Consider the following 25,388-nt stretch of genomic DNA (forward strand, 5'->3'; position numbering starts at 1 on the left):
ATTGCTGCAATTTGTTCGCAAAGAATTTAAACCAGAAGCAGGACTACATATCTCTGGGAGCCACAGCAAAAACATAACAGCTGAAAGGAAACCATTAAAATGAATATTTGGTAGTATGTAATTGAATTATACATTGTATGTCTTCAAAAGGAAAATGTTCTTTACATGCTGTAATTTATTGTAACATATTGCAATATATTCTCACACTGTAAAAATACCCATAGCCAGGTATGTGAAAAATATTTTTATATGCATCTATAAGAGCACGGTAAATTTAGGGTCACTTTTCTTCCTTGTTTTGAAGTTTGAGCACTGTTGTAAGCATATATGCAAGAGCCTCATGGCGCAGTGGTTAAATCGCTGTACTACAGCCAAAACTGTGCTCACGACCTGGGGTTCAATCCCAGGTAGCGGCTCAAGGTTGACTCAGCCTTCTATCCTTCCGAGGTCGGTAAAATGAGTACCCAGCTTGCTGGGGGGGGCAATGTGTAGCCTGCATAATTAAACTGTAAATCGCCCAGAGAGTGCTTGAAGCGCTATGGGGTGGTATATAAGCAGCACGCTTTGCTTTATCTCTGCAAATGCAATGACTAGTGAGATAGTTCACTGGTAGGTATGAGCACAAACCATCAGGGCTACCAATGAACCACAAACCATCATGAATTCCCTGAAAATGAACTGGTTCATGGTTTGTTTTTTTGGATTTATGTTGGGGAAATGCCCTCCTGCTTACCCACTTCCCAGTGCCCTGTCACCTCCCTACCTGGCGTTACCATGGCTGCTGTCATCAGAGACAGCAGGCCAGCTTCCCTTCCAGGAGCTGGGGCTACTGACTCTGCACATGTAGGGAGATGACAGGCCAGTGGGAAGGGGGCAGGCAGACACCTTTTTTGCCAAAGCAAAACGAAGCGCTGAGGGCAGAAAAGTTCATCAAAACAGGGTCCCCAAACTGGATCGCGAATGTAATTGCAAACCAGCCTGATTTGTCAGGTTTTTTTTAGTGTATGATTTGATCTGTACACATTTCTATTCATTGCGTATCTAATCAGAAATTAGTCCAACTGTATTCAGTGGTCCTTACTATCTGCTAAGTGTATGTAGGATAATCATGTGCGAAAGAGAATAGGAACTTTAATAATTATGTAGAAAAAAGAATTTTAGTGAGTGTAGCAAGAAAATAAGTTGTACTGAATTCAGTGGAGCTTGTTTCAAATAGATTTGGATAGGATTGTACTGAAAGACTTCAGATGTGAAAGTTTACATTTTTGGATTTTAGTAGGATCCTGCAAATTATATGAATTGCCTTAGAAACTATACCTAGATTATATAAGGCCAACTAGTGGTTTATCTTTATAGCAGTGACAGTTTCTAGTCAAGGAAATTTTGATTGGCTTTTGCATTTAATTTCAGCTCTTTTAGCTGTGATTGTCCTAAATTAACATTTGGAGGGGAGAAAGTGAGCAAATGAAGCTTTTTAACTAGGACCTATCAAATCAAATTGCTTTTTAAAAATTTCCTGCTCATTGTCCTTTGCTCTATTTTCAGTTGGCAAGTCAAATACTGATTGGTTCCAGTGCTCTTTTATTCTATCCACTGTCTTGAGAGACACAATAATCTGTCTAGCAGCTAAACCCATTGTCAAAGGATGATAGCACAAAAATATTCATTGCTTGTGTTTTTCTTAATGATGTACAGGGAGTAGATTCTAGTGAGCTCTTTATTTTTATAAGGGTGGGGGCACTAGAGGTATATACAATACAGCTGGAGTTATAAATGCATAATAGTGTACTTAGGACCTTCCTTGATCTTAGGAACTCTTATTTTGATGCAACTGTTTAAAGCAATACAGCTGTAAACAAACCGTGTGCCACAGTACTGTGGGACACCTGGGATCTGAGCCACATCCTTGCCACAGGATGTGGTGGCAGCATGTGGCCTAGATGTCTTTAAAAGAGGATTGAACAGATTTCTGGAGGAAAAGCCCATCACAGGTTACAAGCCATGATGGGGATGTATAATCTCCAGCTTTAAAAGGAAGGTACTTCAAAATGCCAGATGTAGGGCAGGGGTATCAGGAGACAGGTGTCTAGTTTTCTTGTGTGCTCCCAGAGGCATCTGGTGGGGCCACTGTGAGATAAAGGAAGTTGGAGTAGATGGACCCTTGGCCTGATCCAGCAGGGCTCTTCTTATGTCCTTCTGTTGCTGTGGCTTATTTATGAGGTGCTAGAATACATCTCAGTCTCATGCTTGTCCATGCTCCTGATTGCACACTTCAGATGTGCCCTAGCACCTCATCAATTAGTCACAGCAAGTTAAACATTATGTGAACACCAGTAAGATTCCAGCCAGTTTTAAAGTCACCCAAGGCAGTCATGTTGCTTATAGCTTTACAAAGTTCTGCACATCTCTATATAATGAATTCTGCAGTCTGTATATAATATATAAATTAACATTTTTCATCCCGTGTGTATTTGTCAAATCAAGGAACAAGATAAAAGGGATTATAATTGTGCTCACATTCCTATCAGAAGTTCTAAAGAATGCTTGAGCTTGTTTTGCATTGGGAAAACAAACATGTGTTGTGTGCAGGGGTAGTTCATGGTCTAAGCACAGGGCTGGAGGCACAGTTAGACAGCTCACCTGCTTATAACATGGTTTGTCTGTGACTTTGTGAACTGCAATGAGTAATAGTTATTCAAAATTTGAATATAAGCAACACAAAAACGTTAATATGTTTTAATGTAAGATTAGAGACCAGCAGATATTGTAATAGAATATCATTCTCACAATTCATTCTTCATGTTTAATATTTCTTTTACGTATATCAGAAGTACACTGCCTGCAGTTCTGGGGCTGTATGTGGCCCTTGTCTGCTCCAAAGTGGAGAATCCCACCCAACATCCCCTGCTTGTGGGTTGGGGGATGCTGTTCCTTGGCTTTAGAAATTTCAAAGTAAGGGGCTTTCACTTCCACATGCCAGTACCTAAACAGGCAAGAAAAACTGGCACAGAATCTCCATGTGATCAATTATCTTACAACTGGTCACCAGCAGAAAGAGTGTGGACAATGCAAATGCTGCCCTGCAGATACTTGCACAGCCATGAGCAAAAGCAAACAAATGAAAAAGAGAGAGGGTCTCTCTAATCCTTCTGTTTTCTGTGAAGTTTTGCTGCCGTCCCTGTTCATGATCTCTAATCTTATTGAATAAATTTATTTCCCATTGTGGCAATGTTTTCAGTAAAGATGTACATGTTTTACAGTACTAAAATTATACTGGAGATGAAGTACACTGGGCCCTCGACTTATGAACTTAATCCATTCTGGAGGGACGTCCGTACCTCGGAAAGTTTGTAAATCGAAGTACCATTTTCCATTGAAATGCATGTGAACGGAATTAATCCGTTCCAGCATTTCAAAAAAATAAATAAATACAAATATAAAAATAAAAAGCAAGTCCCACATTGGGACTGCAAAACACACACACACACACACACACACACACACACACACACACACACACACACACACACACACACACACACAAAACCACAGAAACATAACCCCCCAGTCCAAACCCACCCTCCAAAACCCACATAGAAAAGTGTTTTTAAAAAAGCACTTACCAGTCCGAAGCCTCACGGCGCTCCACTGGCTCCACGCGGCCGGGGGCATGCGGCCTGGCAGCCGGCCTGCTCTAGCCTCCCGGCGCTCCACTGGCTCCGTGCAGCTGGGGGCGAGCGGCCTGGTGCCCGGCCTGTTCTAGCCTCCCGGCGCTCCGTTGGCTCTGCTGCCTTTGGAGCTTTCAAAGGGCTTCCTCCGATGTCAGGGAAAGCCCTTTGAAACCTCTGAAGGCACCGATTGCGGCGGTGAGGACCCCCAGGGAGGTCTCCCATGGTGGCGTGCAAGCCCTGGGAGACCTCCCTGAGTGTCCCTGCCACTGTGATGGGCGGCTTTGGAGCTCTCTGAAGACAAAAAGGCAGGGAGAAAGCATGGGAAGTTTGAACTACCCGCGCTTTCTCCCTGCCTTTTTGGCTTCGGAAGCAAGCTGGCCTGCCGGGGAGAAATCAGCTCCCTCCTTTCACCCGATGCTGAGTCCACTTCGCGCTGGGTTCGAACTTCCCGTGCTTTCTCCCTTCCTTTTTGGCTTTGGAGTTTTCAGAAGTCTTCCTCTGATGTGGGAGGAAACCTTTTGAAAGCTCCAAAGGCAGGGAGGAAGGGCAGGAAATTCGAATTTCCCACCCTTTCTCCCTGCCTTTTGGGTTCGTAACCCGATCTGCATTCGCAAGTAGGGTGTACTACTTGCGATGAGATCGGGTTCGTAACCCAAAATGTTCGTAACTAGGGCCGTTCGTAAGTCGAGGGCCCACTGTAGAAGCACATGTGTTAACAGTAGTAAAATGGATGCTTATGATACGTTGGTGGATGGCCAGATTGTTGTAGAAACAGAGTTTAACAGGACATGAGTGAGAGATGGTGTTTATGAAGTTAGATTAAACCATACAATTGCATGTCTTTGGTAGCTTCTTCAGGGAAGAATTTGTAGATGACAGCAATGGGGGAAAAGCAGTAATGTCTTTAAATTCTTTTCGGTTTGGTTCAGACATAGAAATATTTCTGTGAAAAAGAACTGACCTGTAGGTGATGTTGAGTGTTTTCAAAGTCTCTTTCTTACTCAAAACACAATGTACCTGTAGCATTCACCCTGCTCATTAATAGTTATGTTGAGATTTGCATGCACCAATAGGAGTTGGTGAGGGGTGGAGTTAAGTGGGGTGAAGAAAAGGAGGAAAATGGAGAGTTAGGGGAGGCGGTTGAGAGTGAAGAGAGAAGGTTGTTTAGTTGAGAGTTAATGACATTGACTGAACTGTTATCACCTGTAACAATAAACAATTTCTATTTGGTTCTTAAATGATATGTTGCCTGGACCTCTGTCATTAATAGTGAATAAAGTTGATGTAATCAGCTGGTAGCAGGTGAATGACACATAACTTGTGTCTTTGCTTGGTGAAACAAGCAAGGGATAGGCAGGAACGTGACAGTGCCATACAGACAAGATAAACAAGTCAGATGAGAAAATGCATGCATTAACTTACCTGTTTATTTTCTAAGTGTAGAGTAATGTGAAATTAAATTTTTATTTCTGAGTAAAAGCACATTTATTTTCTTGCTTTTGAAATTATATTTTGGAGAAATCTATTTTAACCTAATGAATTCTATAGCCTGTCTATCAGCATTCACTGCCTAATTTTTATTTGGTTTACAAATCAAGAGATCATGGCTTCCCAATCACTAGAATATTGGCTAATGTAAATGGATTATGATATTTTTGTATCTAGATTATGGTACAAAGTTTATAGTATAAAGGCTGCTTTTAGCAGTACAATTGTCCTTCCTAAATTCAGTTACTTTATACTGCAACCAGACAGCAGTTCCAAGTCCATATTCACACTGTATTGTTCCACCCTCTAGAGACCAGAAGTGCTTCAAAGTTGCAATGCATTTCTTGTTATAAAAGAAAAAGATATCACCTGATAATCATGATTGTGATGTGAGTATGCTTGTATTTATCTTTTTTGAATCTGTTTTCATAGATTTGACTTGGTCTTTAAGCTGGAAGGATATCCACCAGCCTTCCCTTCTATCTCAAGGTCTTGGCAAAATATCCAACACAATACACAAGGGCCATCAATCCCTAGCAGGAGATTTTAATGGGAATACAGGTGGCTGTGCAGGGGAATGGGAAAAGACCTCTTGTGTGACAGTGAAATCTGTCCTATTCATGGAAAGGAAGTCAGGATCCAATCAATTGTTTGCACAATTTTATCAGAGTGTGGTTCTGAAAATACACCAGGTAGGGATCTTGCTGAAACTAATAAAGTCTGGGTCTGGTGAGTGCCTGGATGAGATATTACAGGGGACCCTATATATTCTATCTTGAGTCCTACTGAAAAATTCAGGCTATGAATGTCATAAAAGAAAAAAGAAAGGACATTCTTCATACACAATTGTGGCAGTAGAACTAAAGAGTGATTTAATGCGTAATGGTGATTATAGCAAACATTTATTTGGATTATATTCTAGTGATTATTATTTGCTTGCAATTTATTGACTGAAAATTATTTATCAGAGTTAAAGGAAAACATGGAGGAAAGCAGAGAGGAGAGAACATTATGGTATGTAACATGTTACCAGCCTCCTAAATATGCTTAGGAGATGACATTATCTTAGTGACCTAGCATGTTATATCTCCCCCAGTGTCACTGTGACAGACATTAGGCTGGCACATTTTCATCTAAATTAGATTTTTAATGCTGTCTGTCACCGGTAGATTGAAGTTCACAATACTGTATTATAGTAGTGTAAATGTTACGGTTTTGTGTAGAAGATGAGTTTGCAGGTTATAGAAAAATGGAGAGACAAAATTAAATAGGTAGAAGCGAAGCAAAGAGTTCCTGTTCTGCTTACGTTCTCTATATCATTTTCCCCATCAAGCTATGGATTTTGAGTAATGATGAATCATTAATAGATAGCTTCTTGCTTAAAAAACCCAGCCTCATGAATGACTAGAGTTTAGAGCTAAATATAGCTATTCCGTTTCCTAAATGAAGTTATGGGACTCTTGGTTCCTGATAGTCACAATATGCTTTGTCAGTCTGTTCCTGTCCTACAGCCAAGTAGCTCATCTCTCATTCTGCATATATAAATATACCTATTGTTTTAAAGATTTAATCACTTGCAGATTCATTTTGTCTCAGGTTGATCAGAAATAAAATTAAAAATACTAACTAACACACACTAACACTAACACTAACACTAACACTAACACTAACAACAACAACACTAACAACAACAACAACAACAACAACAACAACAACAATAATAATAATAATAATAATAATGTGATTATGTTGTTGATGATGATAATGATAATCATCATAATCATCCCCTCCATGGTCACAGGCCTTGTTGAGAGGCAGAGGGGCTTGCGTGCTTCAGTAAGGTTGAGAGTTATACTGAAAGTCTCCCAAGTCAAACAGGTCTTAGCTGGGAAGCCAGACCAACTGTGTCCACCAACCATCAATTATGATGAGAGGAAATAAACAGAAATCCACACCAGATTGCCTGTCACCCATCAATAAGGGCCACATCAGTTGCCATAGCCACTGGGCATCTGGTGACAAATGGGCTACAGGGCTCAGTGGACCCTCCTATACTGCAATGAGTCCTGGACACTTTGTGCACGGCAGAAGAGGAAGCAGAATACGTTCCGTATGTGTTGTCTCCAACACATTTTTGGTATCACTTGCAGGACAAAGTTCCAAATAGAATAATCCTAGAATGAGCTGGAATTTTTAGCATGTATACGTTACTGAAACAGCAACGTCTACATTGGCTCAAGCATGTTGTGAGAATGGCTGACAGTCAGATTCTGAAAGATTTCCTGTATGGAGAATTAGTGCAGGGAAAGCATCTCTGAGGGAGACCACAGCTGTGATACAAGGATATCTGCAAGCGGGATCTGAAGGCCTTAGGAATGGACCTCAACAGATGGGAAACCTTGACATCTGAATATTCAGCCTGGAGGCAGGCGGTGCAGCATGGCCTCTCCCAATTTGAAGAGACACTTGTTCAGCAGGCCGAGGCAAAGAGGCAGTCCCGAAACCAGCCAATCAGGGAGCTGGACAGGGGACAGATTGTATTTTTATTCAGTGTGGAAGGGATTGTCACTCTCGAGTTGGCCTTCTCAGCCACACTAGACGCTGTTCCAAGACCACTGTTCAAAGCATATTACCATAGTCTCTCAAGACTGAATGATTCCTACAGCTAGATGTTCAAATAAAATTATGTGCTCTCATATGCAAAATATTGCATTTTGTCATGATCATGTTATGTGCCTTACACACTACTGTCATTTTGAAAGTGGTGAGTATAAAATTAACATGGGGGTGGGAGCAACATGCTTAGATCCTCATTTTGAAGCAGAATATCTATCTGTAAATGTCCAAAACAGAATACTCTGTACAACCAATATTCTTCTGGCATCTTATAGATTGTGAAATTTATTATAGCATAAGCTCTCCACTTCATCAGATGTAATGGGTTAGAAATAGTTTAGATTTATGAAATCAAAATACATTTATTAATCTATAAATGATTCCTTGTCATTCTGGGAGCTGGTGACTGTGGTTTGGTAGTTTAGTCTGTAGCATAAGCAAATATAGCATATGATAACAGAGATATGCCATCTGCAAGAAGCTGCAGGTGCTAAAAACACATGGAGATTAAGGCTCCAATCCAATGACAGCTAGCTATGTTTAACTTTTGCAAATAAATGTAGGCACATGTAACAGGTGACAAAATTTTTTACTGCATCATATACCATACGTAGATTTTCTAAGAAGAATGAAAGTGACTCAGAATTTTAGTTTCTTCCTTGATGTAATATAGGAAGAGCATTTCTTATTCACAAAAGGAAAGTATCCAGTGTCCAAGTTACTACTATTACCTCCTCTTCTACTTGGTCATGGGCAAAGTTTTGGTGGTAAAAATAATGTTCTTATTGAAATATTGGCCATTGTGAGAAGGACCTTTATTAGGCCAAGTGATAGAAAAGGTTAACAGAAATAATGAACAAATTTTCAGGGCAATTGTCTATGCGAAGATAGGAGAGATGCTTCAGGACTCATTTTTACCCAGGGGCATTCCAGGGACTACCAAACCACTTTCACATATATGTAAAAAAAATACTAACTGAAGCTTCTCATGTTGTTATTTGCCCTCAAGCCATTTCCAACATAAAGCAAACTCTATAAATTAATAACCTCCAGATATCATGTCAATAATGGCCTTGGTCAGGTTTTGCAAGCTTACAATCTATCTATCTATCCCATGTCAGATCTACATCTTTTTGTATTGTTGCCCACTTTTCCTAGCATTATTGTCTTTTCCAGTGAGTCTTGTCTTCTCATGGTATGTCCAAAACACAATAGTTTCAGTTTACTCATTTTAGTTTTTGGTGGGAATTCAGGAATGATTTAATTTAGAAGGTATCAGTTTGAATTTGGATTGGTCATTTAACCAAGGTCTAGAAAATCTTGAGTAACTTCGATTTCATTGTCAGCATTAAGATTGTGTAATTATTCTGAAGTGTTTCGGCACAATTCTGCTTCTGTACTTTTTCTTCAACCTTCCTTAGTAAAGGTTTCATGTAATTTCTGCTTTTTGTCATTAGTATGATATCTGCATATGTTAAACTACCGGTGTTTCTTTCTTCAGTTTTTACTTTTCCTTGATCTGTCTCTAATTCAGTTTTTCCTATAATATGGTCTGCATATCCTCATGTATCCTCCTCCATGCCTTACCTAAACCACTTCATGATCATGGGAAACCAAAAGCTTCCTCCTGTTCCCCTGTGAAGGGGAGGGGAGAGGAAGCTTTCTATTCTTTATTTTAATATCACATTAAAGGCTTAAAAAAACTCCTTTGCTTTCTCCCCTGCAAGGGAGCAGGAGAAGCTTTCAGTTACCCAATTCCATTCACTAGCTTAAACAAAGAGACAGTTCAAGCCGTGTTTTGGTTCAATCCCACTGGAATGGAACCAAAGCGGAGTAATCCTACCCACAACAAAAAAACAAAAGATGTGGGTAGGCAAAGATCAGGGACGTGTTGGTTCACAATGGCCCATACATGATGTAGTTATTGGAGGGGTGATGGAAGCAAACCAACCCATCCTCAGAGAAAACCAAATGACAGGACAAATCCCTGTCAATTGCACCGTTATATGAAAGTGCACACAAATCATTATTCCTGGTACAGATAATCTTTTCTTTCCAGATGACAGCAATGGAGAAAAAGCAATCTGTGTAGGGTTTATGGGGAGAAATTGGAGTGCCTTAGCCCACAGAGTATCTCCTTTACCTTGCCATTTCTTCTTTTCTTTTTTCTTGTTTTCCCTCCTCTTTCCTTTTTCCCTTCTCCTATCCCTCGGTTATTTTTTTCCCATCAAAGTAGTAACTTTTCATTGCAAGGAAAGAGGAGAAATCAGTATTGTGCATTTGGATTAAGGTAACATTTTATCTTCTCTTTTATCTAAAAATAGCTTTTCCAGCATGTTTATATTAATACACATCATGATACATTTCCTATGTACCGAATGCCATTGTGCACCCTAGAGTCATGTCCATCTGTTAAGATGGATTTTTGCCTACTTCAGGATTAAGAAGGTCTTGCTCAAGTTATAAATGGCAGGCAACAATGGCTTGCCATGAACTTTCCAGCTTTGAATGCTGGCAATGCTATATCTTTTTCTGTGCCCAAACTGAACATATTGTTGTATTGGTCTATCTTCCAGGAACTCAAAATACAGCACAGTACTTATCACAGTTTGACTGCATAATCTCAGCTCTGTACTTTCAGCGTACTTAAAGATATAAATATTCATATGAATTGTTTTAAGTGGTTTCCTGATTGTATTTCTTTCTATAGAATACTTGTCGCTTGATCTGTGTACATCCCTTCTTGGATGCACACTTTAACATGGTAAAGAGATTTGAATCTGTCAGTGAAGCTGAGAGCAGTGCCGTCAGGAAGCCAGACTCCATTATGAGCCTGGACTCCTAGCAGGGTGAGCCAAAGTACAATAGTCACAGCTGAGAAACCAAACTAAGATGCACTCACTCTCTTCACTGGGCAGCAGTGCTAGCTAAAGGTGACAATGGCAGAGAAGTCAACAACAATAACACTCAAGGTAACTTTTGTTAGTACTGCATAAGAAAAGGCAATTGTAAACCACTATGGAACCTTTCTTTCCTTGAAAATCCTATGATGAGACAGTCCAAAACTGAAACATGAGATAGTGCTAGAGGATGAGGCTACCAGGTTGGAAATCACTAGTCAGCTACTGGGGAAGAGCAAAGGACAATTATCAATGATGCAATTAGCTTAAAACCAAAAGGATGTCTAGTGGTTGACATGCACATAAGTGAAAGAAAAGTCCAATGTTGCACAACTCATACAGTTGAAACATGGAATGTGGGAAGTATGAATCAGGTAAACCATAAAGAAATTAATGGAGCATATCAACATTGTAGTGTGTTTAAATGGATTGTCACTGGAGGTGAGCTGCAGGATATTGGGTTTTGGTTTCACGGTCCCATTTTAGTTGCATAACTGACAATAGACCATAAAATTAGAAGGAAGGTGATTACTGAAGAGTAACATTTATTTATTTATCTTTATTTATTATATTTATACCCCACCTATCTGGTCATTTCAACCACTCTAGGCAGCTTACAACATAAAAACATAACAAGTTTAAGAAAAATTTATAACAGTTAAATCATAAAATAATTCTGCAAGATGGGAAAAATACAAAATAGATCAAATAAAAAGAAAAGGGAAGAAGGTCAGGAATTATGTTGCACTTGTCCGTTTAGGGAAAAAGTGTGAGTGATGTAGTCAAACTAACTGAGCAAACATTTCCAACTGGCATTTTAGAATATCATTTCATCATAGACTCCTTGATATAACCAGTCGAAATTAGTCAGATGGAAAAATCAATAGCTGTATCTAAAAGTATTACTGCTTACTCTTGGTGGAATTTGCCTCTTTTCTTATGAATGTCTATTGTTCCCAATTATGAGGCTGAGACTTGAAGAGATTTCAGGAAGTATCCTGGAGACTGCAGGGAGCAAAGAGGCTTTGCATTAAAAGAAACACAAAATTTCCCAGGTTGCTCACCCCTATGTGGGGGAACAGAGAGTGAGGGCCACAATATTTTTCATGTCAACCCAGTTATCATCTCCAGAGCTGAGTAAAGTCTGAATAGTTATTTTAAATGTAAGATCTTAGCAGATAAATAAGTGGAAATACACATCCAGATGCTACTGTTTCAGTTTAGTGAAGAATGCTGTATCACTTATATAAGTGATACAGCATTCTTCACCAAACTGAAACAGTTAACAGTGTAGCTTGTGTTGTAACTTTTCAAAATTAACACAGACTGTTAAGTAATCGGGTCTTGGCATCCCATTTCACAGAAGTGCAAAAGTGAAGTATATAATAAAGCACAGCTGGCAGAGTCTCTTTAGTAAGAATTAACATCTGATCTGGAGGAAGCCTTTGGGATTTGCTTTAATTGATTTTGGAGAATCCATTACAATGGTTAGCCTTGTATATAAAAAACTACAAACTTAATGTTGTGATTGCCTGCCTGCTTAGAAGTCCCATGGTTATTGATTAGCTGCTGTGATTATGTGTGATGTTTAAAAATGCTGCATACTCTTTGAGATGAACATGGTAAATATAGCTTATCTGAACATTCCAGGTTAGTTTGTGTATGGAGAGGATGTTACACAGGACGAAGGGACAATATAAGCCTTTGTGGGTGGCATTCCTCAAAATAAAGTAGGCTTTTAAAATATATTAGTTGTTTATTGTGCACATATCAAAGCTTGGCTCTCTGCCAGAAATTTTCGGGGCCTTAGGATCATAACTTAACTAAGTCATGGAGTTATTATACAGGCCAGAATCCTGTTCACTTAGAGGGCAACTAAATAGTCAAATACAACAGGATTTTCTTTGTCAATAAAATTAGTTAATTCAAGGTATTTTTTTTTTACTGACAAAGGCTGATTTGAACTCGTCCAGGGCTTTTTGCTCCCAGAGCAGCTTTTTCCCTTCTCCTGCTGGGGACGTCTATTTTTTTTCAAGCCAGAACGATTCAAATGTGAAAGTTGTGGTGTGTTTATATAAAGAGGGGGGCTGTGTCTGTAGGTGGTGTGTCGGTGACATAGGCAGTTGGAGTGTGATGTACAGGTTGGAGTGGGGAAGACATGAAAAAGCAAAGCACCATGATTTTAATATGGGAACAGGTGGTTGTCCTGAATCCTGGCAATTTAATGCTGCTCTTAATTACCCTGTTTCCCCTAAAATAAGACCTAACTTGAAAATAAGCCCTAGCATGATTTTTAGGGTGCTCGTAATATAAGCCCTTCCCCAACAACAAGTAAAATTAAGTGAAACCCCACCCTCCACCATTGTGCAGCAACCAGAAGAAGATGACATGCCTGTATTTGAATAAATGTAGACTGTTGTACATGAAAAAATAAGACATCCCATGAAAAAAAACTTAATGTGTTTTTTGGAGCAAAAAATAAGGTAAGACCCTGTTTTATTTTCGGGGAAACAGGGTAATTAATTAACTGGTCTAAGAGTGTCATTAAAATCCTATTCTCTTCCCATCCATTACTCTTTGCCCTTACTTTCAAGTAGCGCATGCATGAATTACTTCATCTTCGGTTACAGTTTATTATGCCAAACTATATGTGAACAAATATGAGGTAATTCCTGTATAAATTATTTGAAAGTAAGGGATGAGAAGGTGAAGGTGGTGAAACATGTTATGGGATGGAATTATTCTGATGTGTGAATTATGATGTATTTTCCAAAATTATAGTTCAAACTTTTGATGTTCTGTATTCCAGGGGCCTCCAAACTTTTGACCATGAGGGCCACACTGGATATTTTCATCATTTTTGAGGGTCGAAGGAACAGGAACACACACACACTACCCTGCATGCATGGATGTACGCATGCACACATGCAGGCCTGCCCCACCCCACATGCATGCATGCATGCACGCATGCACACCTGAATATATGTGCAGATGCCCACCTGCTTGTCTGCACACACACATGTGCCCCTGCCTCTGCACAGTCTCCCGCCCACCTACATGCACGCCCCTATCCCACTCACACACGGGCTGAAAGGAATGGGCCAGGTAAATTGGCAAGGCGGGCTGAGTACCGTAGTTTGGAGACCCCTGTTCTAGATTGTTAAATACCATTTCATGTTATTTTTATAAAGAAAAGGTTTAGAGAAATGTAGTAGTTTGAAGCTTTAAATAAGAAAGCAGCTTTTCAGTGAACTATTAAAGGATCAGCAGAGGTGGAACCAGAGGAAGGAAGGAAAGAAGGTGTGTGTGGGCTGGAATGCAACTGATTGCAATTTCAAATGTAATGCAGACTGTGAATCAAATTACAACTGTATAGTTGCACCCTTAGTTATGCAACACAAACTTGATGACATAATCATCTGGCACCAGTAATATTTAATTAAACTCATCAAAAGCTTCCTATCTCCCCCCTTTCAGGTTCTGAGGCGGCCTATGTCTCTGGTTTATCTCAACTAAATCTTTGGATGCCTTAGAATGGGAGGGTTAAGTAGTAAAAAAATTGTCACTACCAGGATTGGGGCCACAAGCAGTTGATCGAGTGGCAATTTTTTACTGTTTAAGGTCTACTCCATCCTAAGTTGCAAAAAGCTTCTCCAGGGAATTAAGCCATATGGAACCTTAGTACCTGAAAGGGGGTGAGATAAGAAGGGTTTAACTAGTTTTAATTAAATATTACTGGTGTTGTCTAGTTTGCACCATATAATCATGCAAACAGGATTTTGGCCATAATGTAAAAAGTTTTAATTTGTTTTAACTATTTAAATTATTTTGTTTGCAGTTGTTTTCAGTGTTTAAAACTGAAACAGAAGTCAGTGGGAATTCTTTTTTAGCAGAATATTTTTCACTTCACTCCTAGGTCTCTGATAGGTAGATGGTCTTAAGAAGAAGAAACAGAGCCATATCAGGGCATAGTGTGCAGTTAGCAAGCTGCCTTTGGAACCTGCCTACATGGCAGATGCTTCTCTGTTGGGGCCATGATGCCAATGTTCCTAAAAGATTATAGCATGACTCAGATCATGGTACAGTAGGTGGATGACCTAACAAAGATCACATTATTATTGATAGTAGTGAAAAAAAATATTTTGATGATCCCATGAACAAATAATTCTGTGCAGACACAGGACAAAAGCTACATAAAATTAACCTTTAAATACTGTAAATAATTTCAGTCCTTTTCATATTACTTCATGATTTGTCTCACCATCTGTAGTAGAAAGTACCACATAAGTTGAATTATTTGGTCACTGATTTCTGCCTCACGAGTTGCTCTGGTATAATGTAGGATTTATTTACTACTTGGGGGCTTGACCATCTATGTTGCAGAAATTCACATGTTTCTGTCAAGCTGATCTAACAAATTACTGGTTGTTGTGTTAAAAATAAGTTTGACTCCTCCCTGCTTTCACCCTGCTTCTAAAGGAATTAGATACAGAGAAAATTTCAGGATTTTTCTATTAAAAATCTGTTATTGTTTTTATCCTTTGCTATCTCAATTGGGAAATTGTACTTGAACACTTGCTGGCTTCATATCCTGGACACTGAAGTGTCCTGGTTCAAATTCCATACAAAAATGTGATTTAAGAAACCAGAGTTTTGACCCCTATTACTTGCAGACTCTACAAAAGTAGAATGTTTATAGTTTGAAGGGAAGGTAAACATGTGAGGGAAACATAGACAATTACTGGGATAGAATTACAGTGGTGCCTCGCATAGCGATCGCTTTGCTTTACGACGAAATCGCTTTGCGACACATTTTTTGCGATTGGAAAAGCGATCGCTTTGCGATGTTCCCTATGGGGGAATTTCGCTTTGTGATGATCGGTTTCCTGCTTCGGGCACCGATCATCGCAAAGCGATGATTTTTTAACAGCTGATCGGCAGTTTCAAAATGGCCTCCGGGTATACAAAATGGCCACCCGCTGTGTTTAGGGACGGATTCCTGACTTACCAGGCAGCGAAAATGGCCACGCTATGGAGGATCTTTGCTGAACGGTGAGTGTGAAGCCCATAGGAACACACTGAAGTTGTTTCAATTCGTTTCTATGGGCTTTTTAATATCGCATAGCAACGTTTTAGTTCTGCAGCGATTTTTGCGGAACAAATTAACGTCGCTATGCGAGGCACCAATGTACTGTTTTTCAATCATTATATTGTTATAGTTATCATGATTGTTGTCTTATTGAATGATAATCGCTTACTGTATGTTTTTATCATTGCAATTATGGTACAATTGTATTTTAACTGTTTTTGAGTATTGGAATACACTCTGGTATACAGCACATTATTATTATTATTATTATTATTATTATTATTATTATTATCATCATCATCATCATCATCATCATCATCATCATCAACAACAACAACAACAACAACAACAACAACAACAACAACAACAACAACAATAATATAGTGAGGGTTACACATCGTCTCACACAATGCTGCAGTACAAACACTAAATGCCAACAACGTTGATAACAGAAAATATTGTCATGTAATTGTAGGGACGTGGTGGCGCTGAAGGGAGGTGGTGCTGCTGTGGGCTAAACTGCAGAAGCCTTTGAGTGCTGCAGGGTCAGAAGACCAGCAGTTGTAAGATCGAATCCACGCGACGGAGTGAGCTCCTGTCGCTTTGTCCCAGCTCCTTGCCAACCTAGCAGTTTGAAAGCATGTAAATCGAGTAGATAAACAGGTACAATCTCAGTGTGAAGATAAAATGGTGTTCCCTAGTCACGCTGGCCACGTGACAATGGAAACTGTCTTCGGACAAGCGCTGGCACTACTGCTTGAGAAACGAGATGAGCACCGCCCCCTAGAGTCGGACACGACTGGAATAAAAATGTCAAGGGGAACCTTTACCTAGGATAACATGGGTTTTCCTCCATAGAATCAAACTGGCTTAGATGGGTGAGCATGTAGAGCAATTTTCTATGTTTGCTAAAACATGCTTAAAGACTAAGAAATGAATTTTAGTATATATATATATAACTTTCAAAAACCTTGGTATTTTAGAGGTGTATTCTTTGTTTTTTGATTTTTTGTGTTTTTAAGGCTATAAACATCTGCAGTTTTTAGAATGTAATTAAAATGTTTTTGTGAAGGCTTTCACGGCTGGGGTCTAATGGTTGTTGTGGGTTTTTCGGGCTCTTTGACCGTGTTCTGAATGTTGCTCTTCCTAACGTTTCGCCAGTCTCTGTGGCTGGCATCTTCAGAGGACAGCACTCTGCCTGCAACTTTAGTTTTCATGTATTTAAGGATTTTGCCTACTGTTTTCCCTAACTGTAAAAATGTTTTCATTAAATTTTGATTTATTATTTTCTGAAGTATTTTTGTTTGTATGGAGCATAGAAGCATTGTAGATAAATAAACCTTGTAGAGCACTAGATGTGCTGGCCAGGATTTCTGAGAATTATAGTCCAAGAACATCTAGGGACCCAAGCCTTGGAGAGACTGTTTTAAAACATGAGTTTTTATAAAGAAAATGTTTCTATATGTTTCTGTAATCAGTATGGCATGAGGGTAGCATACCTCTGGTACTCCTAAAGCTTCTTAAAGATATCTCCTAAAATGATACCCTGTTTATCTGAAAATAAAACCTAAGCTGAAAATAAGCCCTAGTATGATTTTTCAGGATGCTTGTAATATAATTCCTACCCCCCAAATAAGCCGCAGTTAAGTGAAATCCCGCCCTCCACTATTGTGCAACAACCAGAAGAAGATGACATTACTGTATTTCATGTACATTGTTATACATGAAAAAAATAAAGCATCCCCAGAAAATAAGCCCTAATGCGTTTTTAGAGCAAAAATTAATATAAGAGCCTGTCTTATTTTCAGGGAAACACAGTACATAGAGGACTAGCTTGCTGGCTCTTGGTTCTTGATCCCAGTTTATCTTAGTCTCATATCTATGTTCAGTTCTTTGATATGCCTGTTGTTCCTCTTTGCAGGAGAGGGGCCATTGTTTAACAGCATAGCCAATGTATTTCAACCAACAGTTCCAGGTTCAATCAGTGGAATGTCCAATTAAATGGCAGGTAGCTGTTGATGAGAAACTCCCCTTTTTGTGACTCCCCAGGAAACACTGATATTTAAAGTAGACATTGTTGTACTAGATGGACAAAATTTTTGTTCTTTTATAAGTATCTTTCTGTTTTCCTATTCAAAGAGTAATCATTTGATGGCTGAAATCCTAGACAAGCAGTCAGAGGTTCAAGTCATATTCTGGATCTAGGTTTTGATAGCTAATAGCCTTCTAAAGCAGATAACCGATCACAAATGCAATTACTTTGGTAAGATCATAGATATAGTGCCATTGCTTTATCCAGTACTTCTTCATTGTTGAACTTTATTACTATATCTGCTAAAGAAAGGAAAGGAACATATAAGGAAGTATACCAAAACAATGTTTAAGTGAAATAAATCAACAGTTCAAATAGGTAAAACTAGCAGATTTTGACAGAGAAAGCAGAGCATGATTTGACAAATGTTGGCATGGTATTGCTTCTACATACCAGGGAAAATGATGATTTCGTGTGATAGGGCATCAGTTATCAAGCACTTAATAGTCTGGCCTAACTTTAGAAGATTTATTGTCCTGTCTACTAAAAAGTAAAGTTCCTCCAGTATTTTCAGTATAGGAACAGAATTAGACCCATAGACTCTTAAATCTAATGGCAGGAAACCAGTAACACTGTAAATCTAGATGACGGTTCTGAGCAACAAAGAAAGATCAAGTGCTATGTGCGGATAGTCCATCTAATGTAACTCAACAGTAGGAACCAACAGGAACAAAAACCAGGTCGTGCTAGAATATGCAAATAATTGTTCTTATATAGATACAAGTTGATGAACTAGTACAGTGCTATATCCTCAGAGACTCACCTCTGTCCTCAATCAGGACCCTAAACATTTCAGATCTGAGATAATTCTTCTTGTTGTTCCCTAGAATGAAGTGAATGAATTATAATGAATTTGTTTTTGTTTTTATTTTTTATATGTGCCCTCCTGATACTGCATCAAACATCTGGGAGACTGTGAGGATCCCATTTATGATGTGAAAAAAAAGGCATGCTAAGAAATATCCTGCTTTGTTTCCCATTTAGAATCTAGATACACCACCCATCAATTAGACAGGCTGCCATGGCCCAATTTTTGCGTGGGCATTGAGATAATTCTTCTCTCAGCACACCTGGGATCTCAGGATCCCAAACCCATTGAGAATGTGGAAAGATGACCCTCCTCTGTACCTCTTTTCCTGGAACTATCTGTACAGGAACAGCCTGATAGGCCTCCTGACAGCCTATTATATGGAGAAAGATATTGTACAAGTAAAATCAGTTATGTGTGCTTTCTTTTGCTAAAAGACTGTTGAAAAGAGAGCAAGGTTAAAGTCACCCACACATTTAGTGATCTCATTAAAGATTAGTGGGATATGGAGGAGCTTTTAATTTCACCCCAACCCAGAAATCCTGAATATTATCATTGATGGTAGAATAAGGGGTAGAATTTAGAAATCAACTTTTAAGCAATAAATTAATGACAAGTTTCTACAATAATACAACATTTTCACTGGATAGTGAAAGTTTAAAAATGCTGAGAAAACATTGGAATTAAGAGTAGATAAACTAAACACTCATTTAAAAAATCAATTTCTAATTAGATGTAGGTATACTAAACTACCTTTTCGTTATTATAGACTAGTGACAGTATCCTGTCCCAGAAAATGCAAAAGGAAGGATGTTTTTTCATGACTTTTAACAATGTCTCACCATTTTACCAAACAACTGGCAGGATTCATCTAATTTTCTGGACTGGAGATACTGTACAAAAATATTGAGTGACATATTGCTATGCCTTCACCTCATATTTTACCCTTCGTATTGGGTACATTTCACTAAAACAACATTGCCTATCAATTCATCTTTCTTCAATAATACAATCTCCTTGTTTTCTCTTTCCCCTGACAGAATATTCTTTTTCTCTCTCTTCCACACAGTCAAGATCCTTGGGTCTGTCATATATCATGTCATTATCACTTTCTTCTCTCCTCAATTTCCTTACCAATATGTAGCTGTCCGAGAAATGAGGGCAAAACAGGCTGAGACTCATCTTCATCTAAGAAGCACGCCTGAATTACTGGCAAACCAGATCTCCTGACTTAAGGAGTTACATTGTGATATGCAAGCAATTCAAGCACATGGAAAGGAAGTACAGTAGTTGGTTTGGTCCACATTTTGATAGAAACGTATCAAATTTGCAGTCCCCAAACTCATACTTGAATTAGGACACAATTATTCTTTTACTTGTGCACATTTTGGCATTTTAGTATATAGTTATCCATCCCCTAAATTAGAGGGTGGAAATGGTACAACTTAGGGGGAATGAAAACAATGTACAAGAGAGCTGTTGATGGGAAAACTCCTTGCACATTAAATTTAAATTTGTGAAAGACTGTGCATCGAGATGATTCTCCTCATGCAACATCATTTCTCAGCACTCTTGGGCTATTGGGAGCCCAAATCTACTGAGAAAAGGAAAAGATGCCTCTACTGTGTCACTGAGTTTAAAAACAAATTGACTTTAAAAACAATCACAAACTGATGCAGAAACAAGGTGGGACTAATTTGTGTTTTTAAAAAATGAGAGTATGACCCAGGACCAGACTTTCACTAATTTTAACAGTGGAATCCAGTCAAAGTGGGAGAGTAATGACCTTGCCTCCACTGCATCCTGTGTGCTCCAAACCCTGTTCCTAATGGTTAATAAAAGCTCTGGAACCAGCTTTTGGGCAGCTGCTTTAGGGGTAAATGGAGGGAAAGCATGTGCTGATGCTACCTTGCAAGGCGAACACTGAATTTAGGCCTATGAATGATAAAAAAATGAAACAGACAGATAATGCTTCTCTATTCCTGAGACATACTTCAGACCAGCAGTTCTTAACCTTTTCTTTACCACTGATCCCCTTTAAATATCTTTTATTGCTGCAGAATGCCAAGACTTAACTCAAGATTTAAAACCCTGAAGTGCATCAAATATTTATTTAAAGTTTCTCATTAAGGGTCTCATTGACATATTTCTTGCTGTAATGGCAACACTTTGTAAAGTGATTGGAAGAAGCTTCCTTTTTTTCTGAACAGGATACACCCTCATCAACAGCATCAATTCTGTTACGTTTCAGATTCAGGCAGCAATCCATTCCAAGGCTCACCCAAAATGTATTGTTACGAAATTCACTGTGATAATATCAAAAAGTCACTTTACCCAACAACAACCAAGCAGTTTTATTAGCAGAAACTGAAGAAGAAACACAGTCACAAAGTCTGTTCTGTCCGAACACTCACACTGACTCTGACTCTCTCTTCCTGTGGCTTCTAACTTTCGTGCAATAGCAAGAAATGTCACATGCTGTCTCTCAGCCATTCAGCATCATTCACTTGTGCGTTCTCACCATGTTCAGAAATATTAAACAGTTATTTGCAATCAAGCAGTTCTTTTCATAACCATTTTAAACTTATGTTTGTTTTTAATGGAGCCAGTAAAGCAAAAAGCAAAGGGTGCTGCTTATACAAGTTTATGTTTGTAAGTTAATTATGCAGGCTACACATTGCCCCCTCCTGAAAACTGGGTACCCGTTTTACTGGCCTCATGATTGAAGGCTGAGTTAATCTTGAGCCAGCTACCTGGGATCAAACCCCAGGTCATGAGCAGAGTTTTGGCTACAGTACAGCAGTTTAACCACTGCACCATGAGGCTCCTTAGGTTAGAAAAGCCAAGTTTTACACAAACAAGCAAGTGAAATTAAGATTTTGTTCTACATTTCCTGTTCTTTCTTTCTTTCATTCTAATTGGAAAATATCATATCATTTCTTAAAGCTTTCGCAAACCCCTGTGAGACATTTTGGTGCCCTGCTGGTCTGCGGACCACAGGTTAAGAACCTATGCTTTAGACACCTCTGCATTAGGAAAGTGAAACATGTAGGGGGCAACATTATAACAATTACATTGGAGCAGGGCTCATTTAACTCATTAGGAATAATGTCTGAATACACATTTAAGAGTAAGTTATTAAGAGACTATAATTGAATTTATTAGCTTTTGTGAAATAATATAGTACACTACAGTAGTTTTGGTGACATTTATATCTGTTATTTGAGTATCAAATATGAAACTGGTTTCTCTGTGCCCAGAGTAAGCAGACAGATATGTGAAAAAGGAGATCCGATTTTTCAAAATATCTCATCTACCTCTTATTAGAGATTTTTAAATAAATCATAAAATGTAATGAACATTTAAACATTTAAACATTAGCTACCTGCCATGCCATTTGGACTGAATACTAAAAACACTGATGGTAGTGTTACACAATAATATTTCCTTATATCAGTACCCATTATCAGGCAATGCAAGTTTGCCTAGAACATGGCACTGGTCCATTGAAACACTCATATCTTAACTTTAAGAACCTGATCTAGCAAATATTAAGGTGTCACAGTGAGACATAACCCTAGAACGTCTAAGCTACAACTCTGAGAAGTGATAACTTACTGATCTTCTATTGTGCCGTGGAATGTTATTTAACCACAGGGTGATGTTGAATGCCTCTTTTGCCATGTGCTAAGTTTGTTTCTTTCCTCCATGTTTCATCTTTTTGTGCTTCATTCTGAAACACTGAGTGCTATGTCTATAACCCGTTTGGTTTTGTAGGGTTTCCCTTTGAATCTATCAATACGCTTCTTTAATTACCCAGAAACCAGCTTATTCACTTTTCCATAGGGGCCAGAATCACTTTCAGAGAAAAGGATTTAATCATAGCCCTCATTGTATTATATTTTATAATGGTGAGTTTGTTGAGTAATTGGTATAGTATTGATTTCTGTATATGGAAAATTAAATAGTTTAAAGCCAAACTTGGTACTTTTTCTTTTGTCAATGATAGAATATATTGTACTCTGAAACTGAAGAGTGAATAACATTTGAAAGATTATATTTGTATTCATGGGTCATTGTACTTTGGGTTTTATCTGTCATGCCCTAAACCCTTTTACTATGTTTCATTACATGAGCAGTCTTGCAGGCAAGTTATAGACTTGCTGCACTGTACATATATTGGAATGATTTGTCTACAATTCTATGTTTTGCTGAGGGGAAGGACTGGTACAGAAGATTTCATATTTGATTGCTGCTAGCATTGGTGAATAGAATGCAGTAAGCTTCCAAAGCATGCTGCAGGTTTCTGCTTTTAGAACAGACAGCATATTTAAGTGGCAAATTGTTTTGCAATATTTTCTAGATTTATATGATAAATCATTTTTCAGTACTCTTGAGTACAATTTGTGCAATAAACAATGGAACAGTAGTCAAGTGTAGGCTATATGCTATTTTCCATAGCTGCACAGTGAGAATAAATTAAACTGGCAAAGGACAGAATTGGCTTTTATCTTATGCAAGATATGCTATAGAGCTCTCCAAAAAGTGGAGACAAAGGGCCTATTGTTAAATTCTCCTTGCTGCATATTATCATTTGAAGAATATGCTTACTATTTTTAGAAGGGTCTTTTTGCCGGGTACTGATGCCTTCAACTTCTAAAGCGGGGGGGGGGAGACCCATCTACACTGTCATTGGTGTTAGTCATTTTTACAGAGGAGGAAAGGAGGAGGAGAAGCTGCAGAAATCCCTCTCCTCCTCCCTCCTTCTTCTCTCAGGCAGTAGTAACTGTGTGAGGATGCCTTGTCCTCGTTTTATTACTTCAGAGATTTTATTGCTGGCAGCCAGATGTGCTGAAACTCCTGATGACAGCATCTATACATTGTGCATTTTGAAGAGGCTTAGAGAAATATGAGTAGTGTATTTGAAAGCAGCTCAGCTTTACACTTCAGCAGGGAATGCCCAAAAAGATCGCTGCTGTTTGGAATTCTTGCTGTACGGGAGCTGTACGGGAGCTAAACCTTCCACGACTGAATTAGGAGAATAATGACTGTACAATTAACTATCAGCCCATGCTCATTTAGTCACATTTTTTATCGAGATCAGGAGAAATATGGAACTTGATTGGCATGTCTGTATTTGATGGTGACTGCAAAACAGATGACTTTTTGCACAGGTGGTAAGGAGGAACAGAAGGCAAGAGAGAAAAAATGCAATTTGAGACATTGCGCCAGGTCTGCAATTCTGTGTTATCGCATTTTCATGGGGTTTTCTCTTCTCCTCCAAATATTTTACAAAATGACCTTTTTGCACAAACGTTGGATAATGCTAGGTAAGTCGGAATGTATCATTTCCCTCTTCAGCATTGGAGTGGTCATGACAGCAGTATGTGCATGAGCTTGCTTTTCACTGAATAATCACACCTAAACATGTATTGAAATAAGATGTTTATAATGACAATGAGACTTCCGTGGATCATCTGTTGCTTTGCATAGTGTATTTAAACCAAACATATTAGGTAAAAATAGAATAGCTGCATTACTGCAACAAAAATATACAACATGCAATGTGGATACATGGTGAAGCACATTATCAGATAGGCAGGAATAGGCACAGAATCCATATCCTTATGAAATATTCATAGGATATATGTGGAACAAAATACAGTAACTGCTCTTTGAATATGGTAATACACAGGGTTGTGGCTTTTTAACCATAACTAATTTGCTGGAGGGAGTGAGGGGGTAAATGAGCAGTTCTGCCTACAGTTTTCAAAAGATTCAGGATGCCGTGTGTGTGTGTGTGTGTGTGTGTGTGTGTGTGTGTGTGTGTGTGTGTGTGTGTGTGTGTGTGTGTGTGTGTGTGTGTGAGAGAGAGAGAGAGAGAGAGAGAGAGAGAGAGAGAGAGAGAGAGAGAGAGAGAGAGAGAGAGAGCGAGCAGCTGTTAATTTCATTCCGGTTCAAGCATGTATTTAAACCTCCCTTGCATTTTATATCCATCAGTATCTCTTGTGCCATTTAATCAGTAACATCCTCTGTATAAATCCTATTTATATAAATCCTTTTCATACCCTCACAATGTAAGTAAAACAGTTCCCCTCCTTGGACTTTCAAGTGCCCCCCCCACACAATTTCCTCCCTAGTTTGACAAAATGGAATAAAAGCTGTTGGACTGCAAATTATCTATGCAAAATACTGCATACCCCAGAAGCATATCCCAAGGCCTGTGTGCTGGCTTACTGTTCTAAGTCACATATAAACCTATTCTGTTCTGCTTGTTTCTGATGTGTAGGTCCTACTCAGACTGGATGCTTGTTTTTGTGCAGACACAAATTCTGTGCCTGTATATGTTTCTTATGTGCGTAAATCTTGCATTGAATTTAATCTGACAGAATAGCAGTGTGTATATTTCATAGAAGTGGCTGGTAAAAGAAAACAGCAGCCTCTACAGCTTGGTTTCATAATTTTAGGCTGTAGATTATTTCACCTTTAGGAATCCTGAGCTGTACTCTATGCCCATATTCTTTTGGGAATAAGTTCCTGTTGTGCTTTCACATGTGGCATTAAACATAGTCTAAATTCTGCATATTCTGGCAATAAAATTTACACAGTCTTATTACTGGCAAACTTTCAAAGACCTTTATTTTGTAACTATTTTTATCTCAGAGGTAAATGATTTTAAATTGCTCAGTATTAATAATACGTAATCTGAAGACCACACTGAATT

At 38.7% G+C, this 25,388-nt stretch overlaps 1 protein-coding gene across 50 annotated transcripts in view; it reads left to right on the top strand.

Annotated features, from left to right (window-relative positions):
• RIMS2 (regulating synaptic membrane exocytosis 2) overlaps positions 1-25,388 on the top strand; it is a 466,814-nt gene that overhangs the window by 124,932 nt on the left and 316,494 nt on the right. For 3 of the 50 annotated variants that reach the window (XM_078393672.1, XM_078393673.1, XM_078393674.1), the window contains exon 1: positions 20,526-23,994. The exons of 46 other annotated variants lie outside the window; for them this stretch is intronic. In XM_078393672.1, coding sequence (XP_078249798.1) covers positions 23,873-23,994 — 122 coding nt within the window. In that variant the 5' untranslated portion in view covers positions 20,526-23,872. Of the gene's footprint in view, positions 1-20,525; positions 23,995-25,388 lie in introns of those variants that run through there. One more of the 50 variants, XM_078393675.1, reaches the window with a different exon arrangement.

Source organism: Pogona vitticeps, chromosome 4, assembly GCF_051106095.1.
Source record: "Pogona vitticeps strain Pit_001003342236 chromosome 4, PviZW2.1, whole genome shotgun sequence".
Classification (NCBI taxonomy): Eukaryota; Metazoa; Chordata; class Lepidosauria; order Squamata; family Agamidae; genus Pogona; species Pogona vitticeps.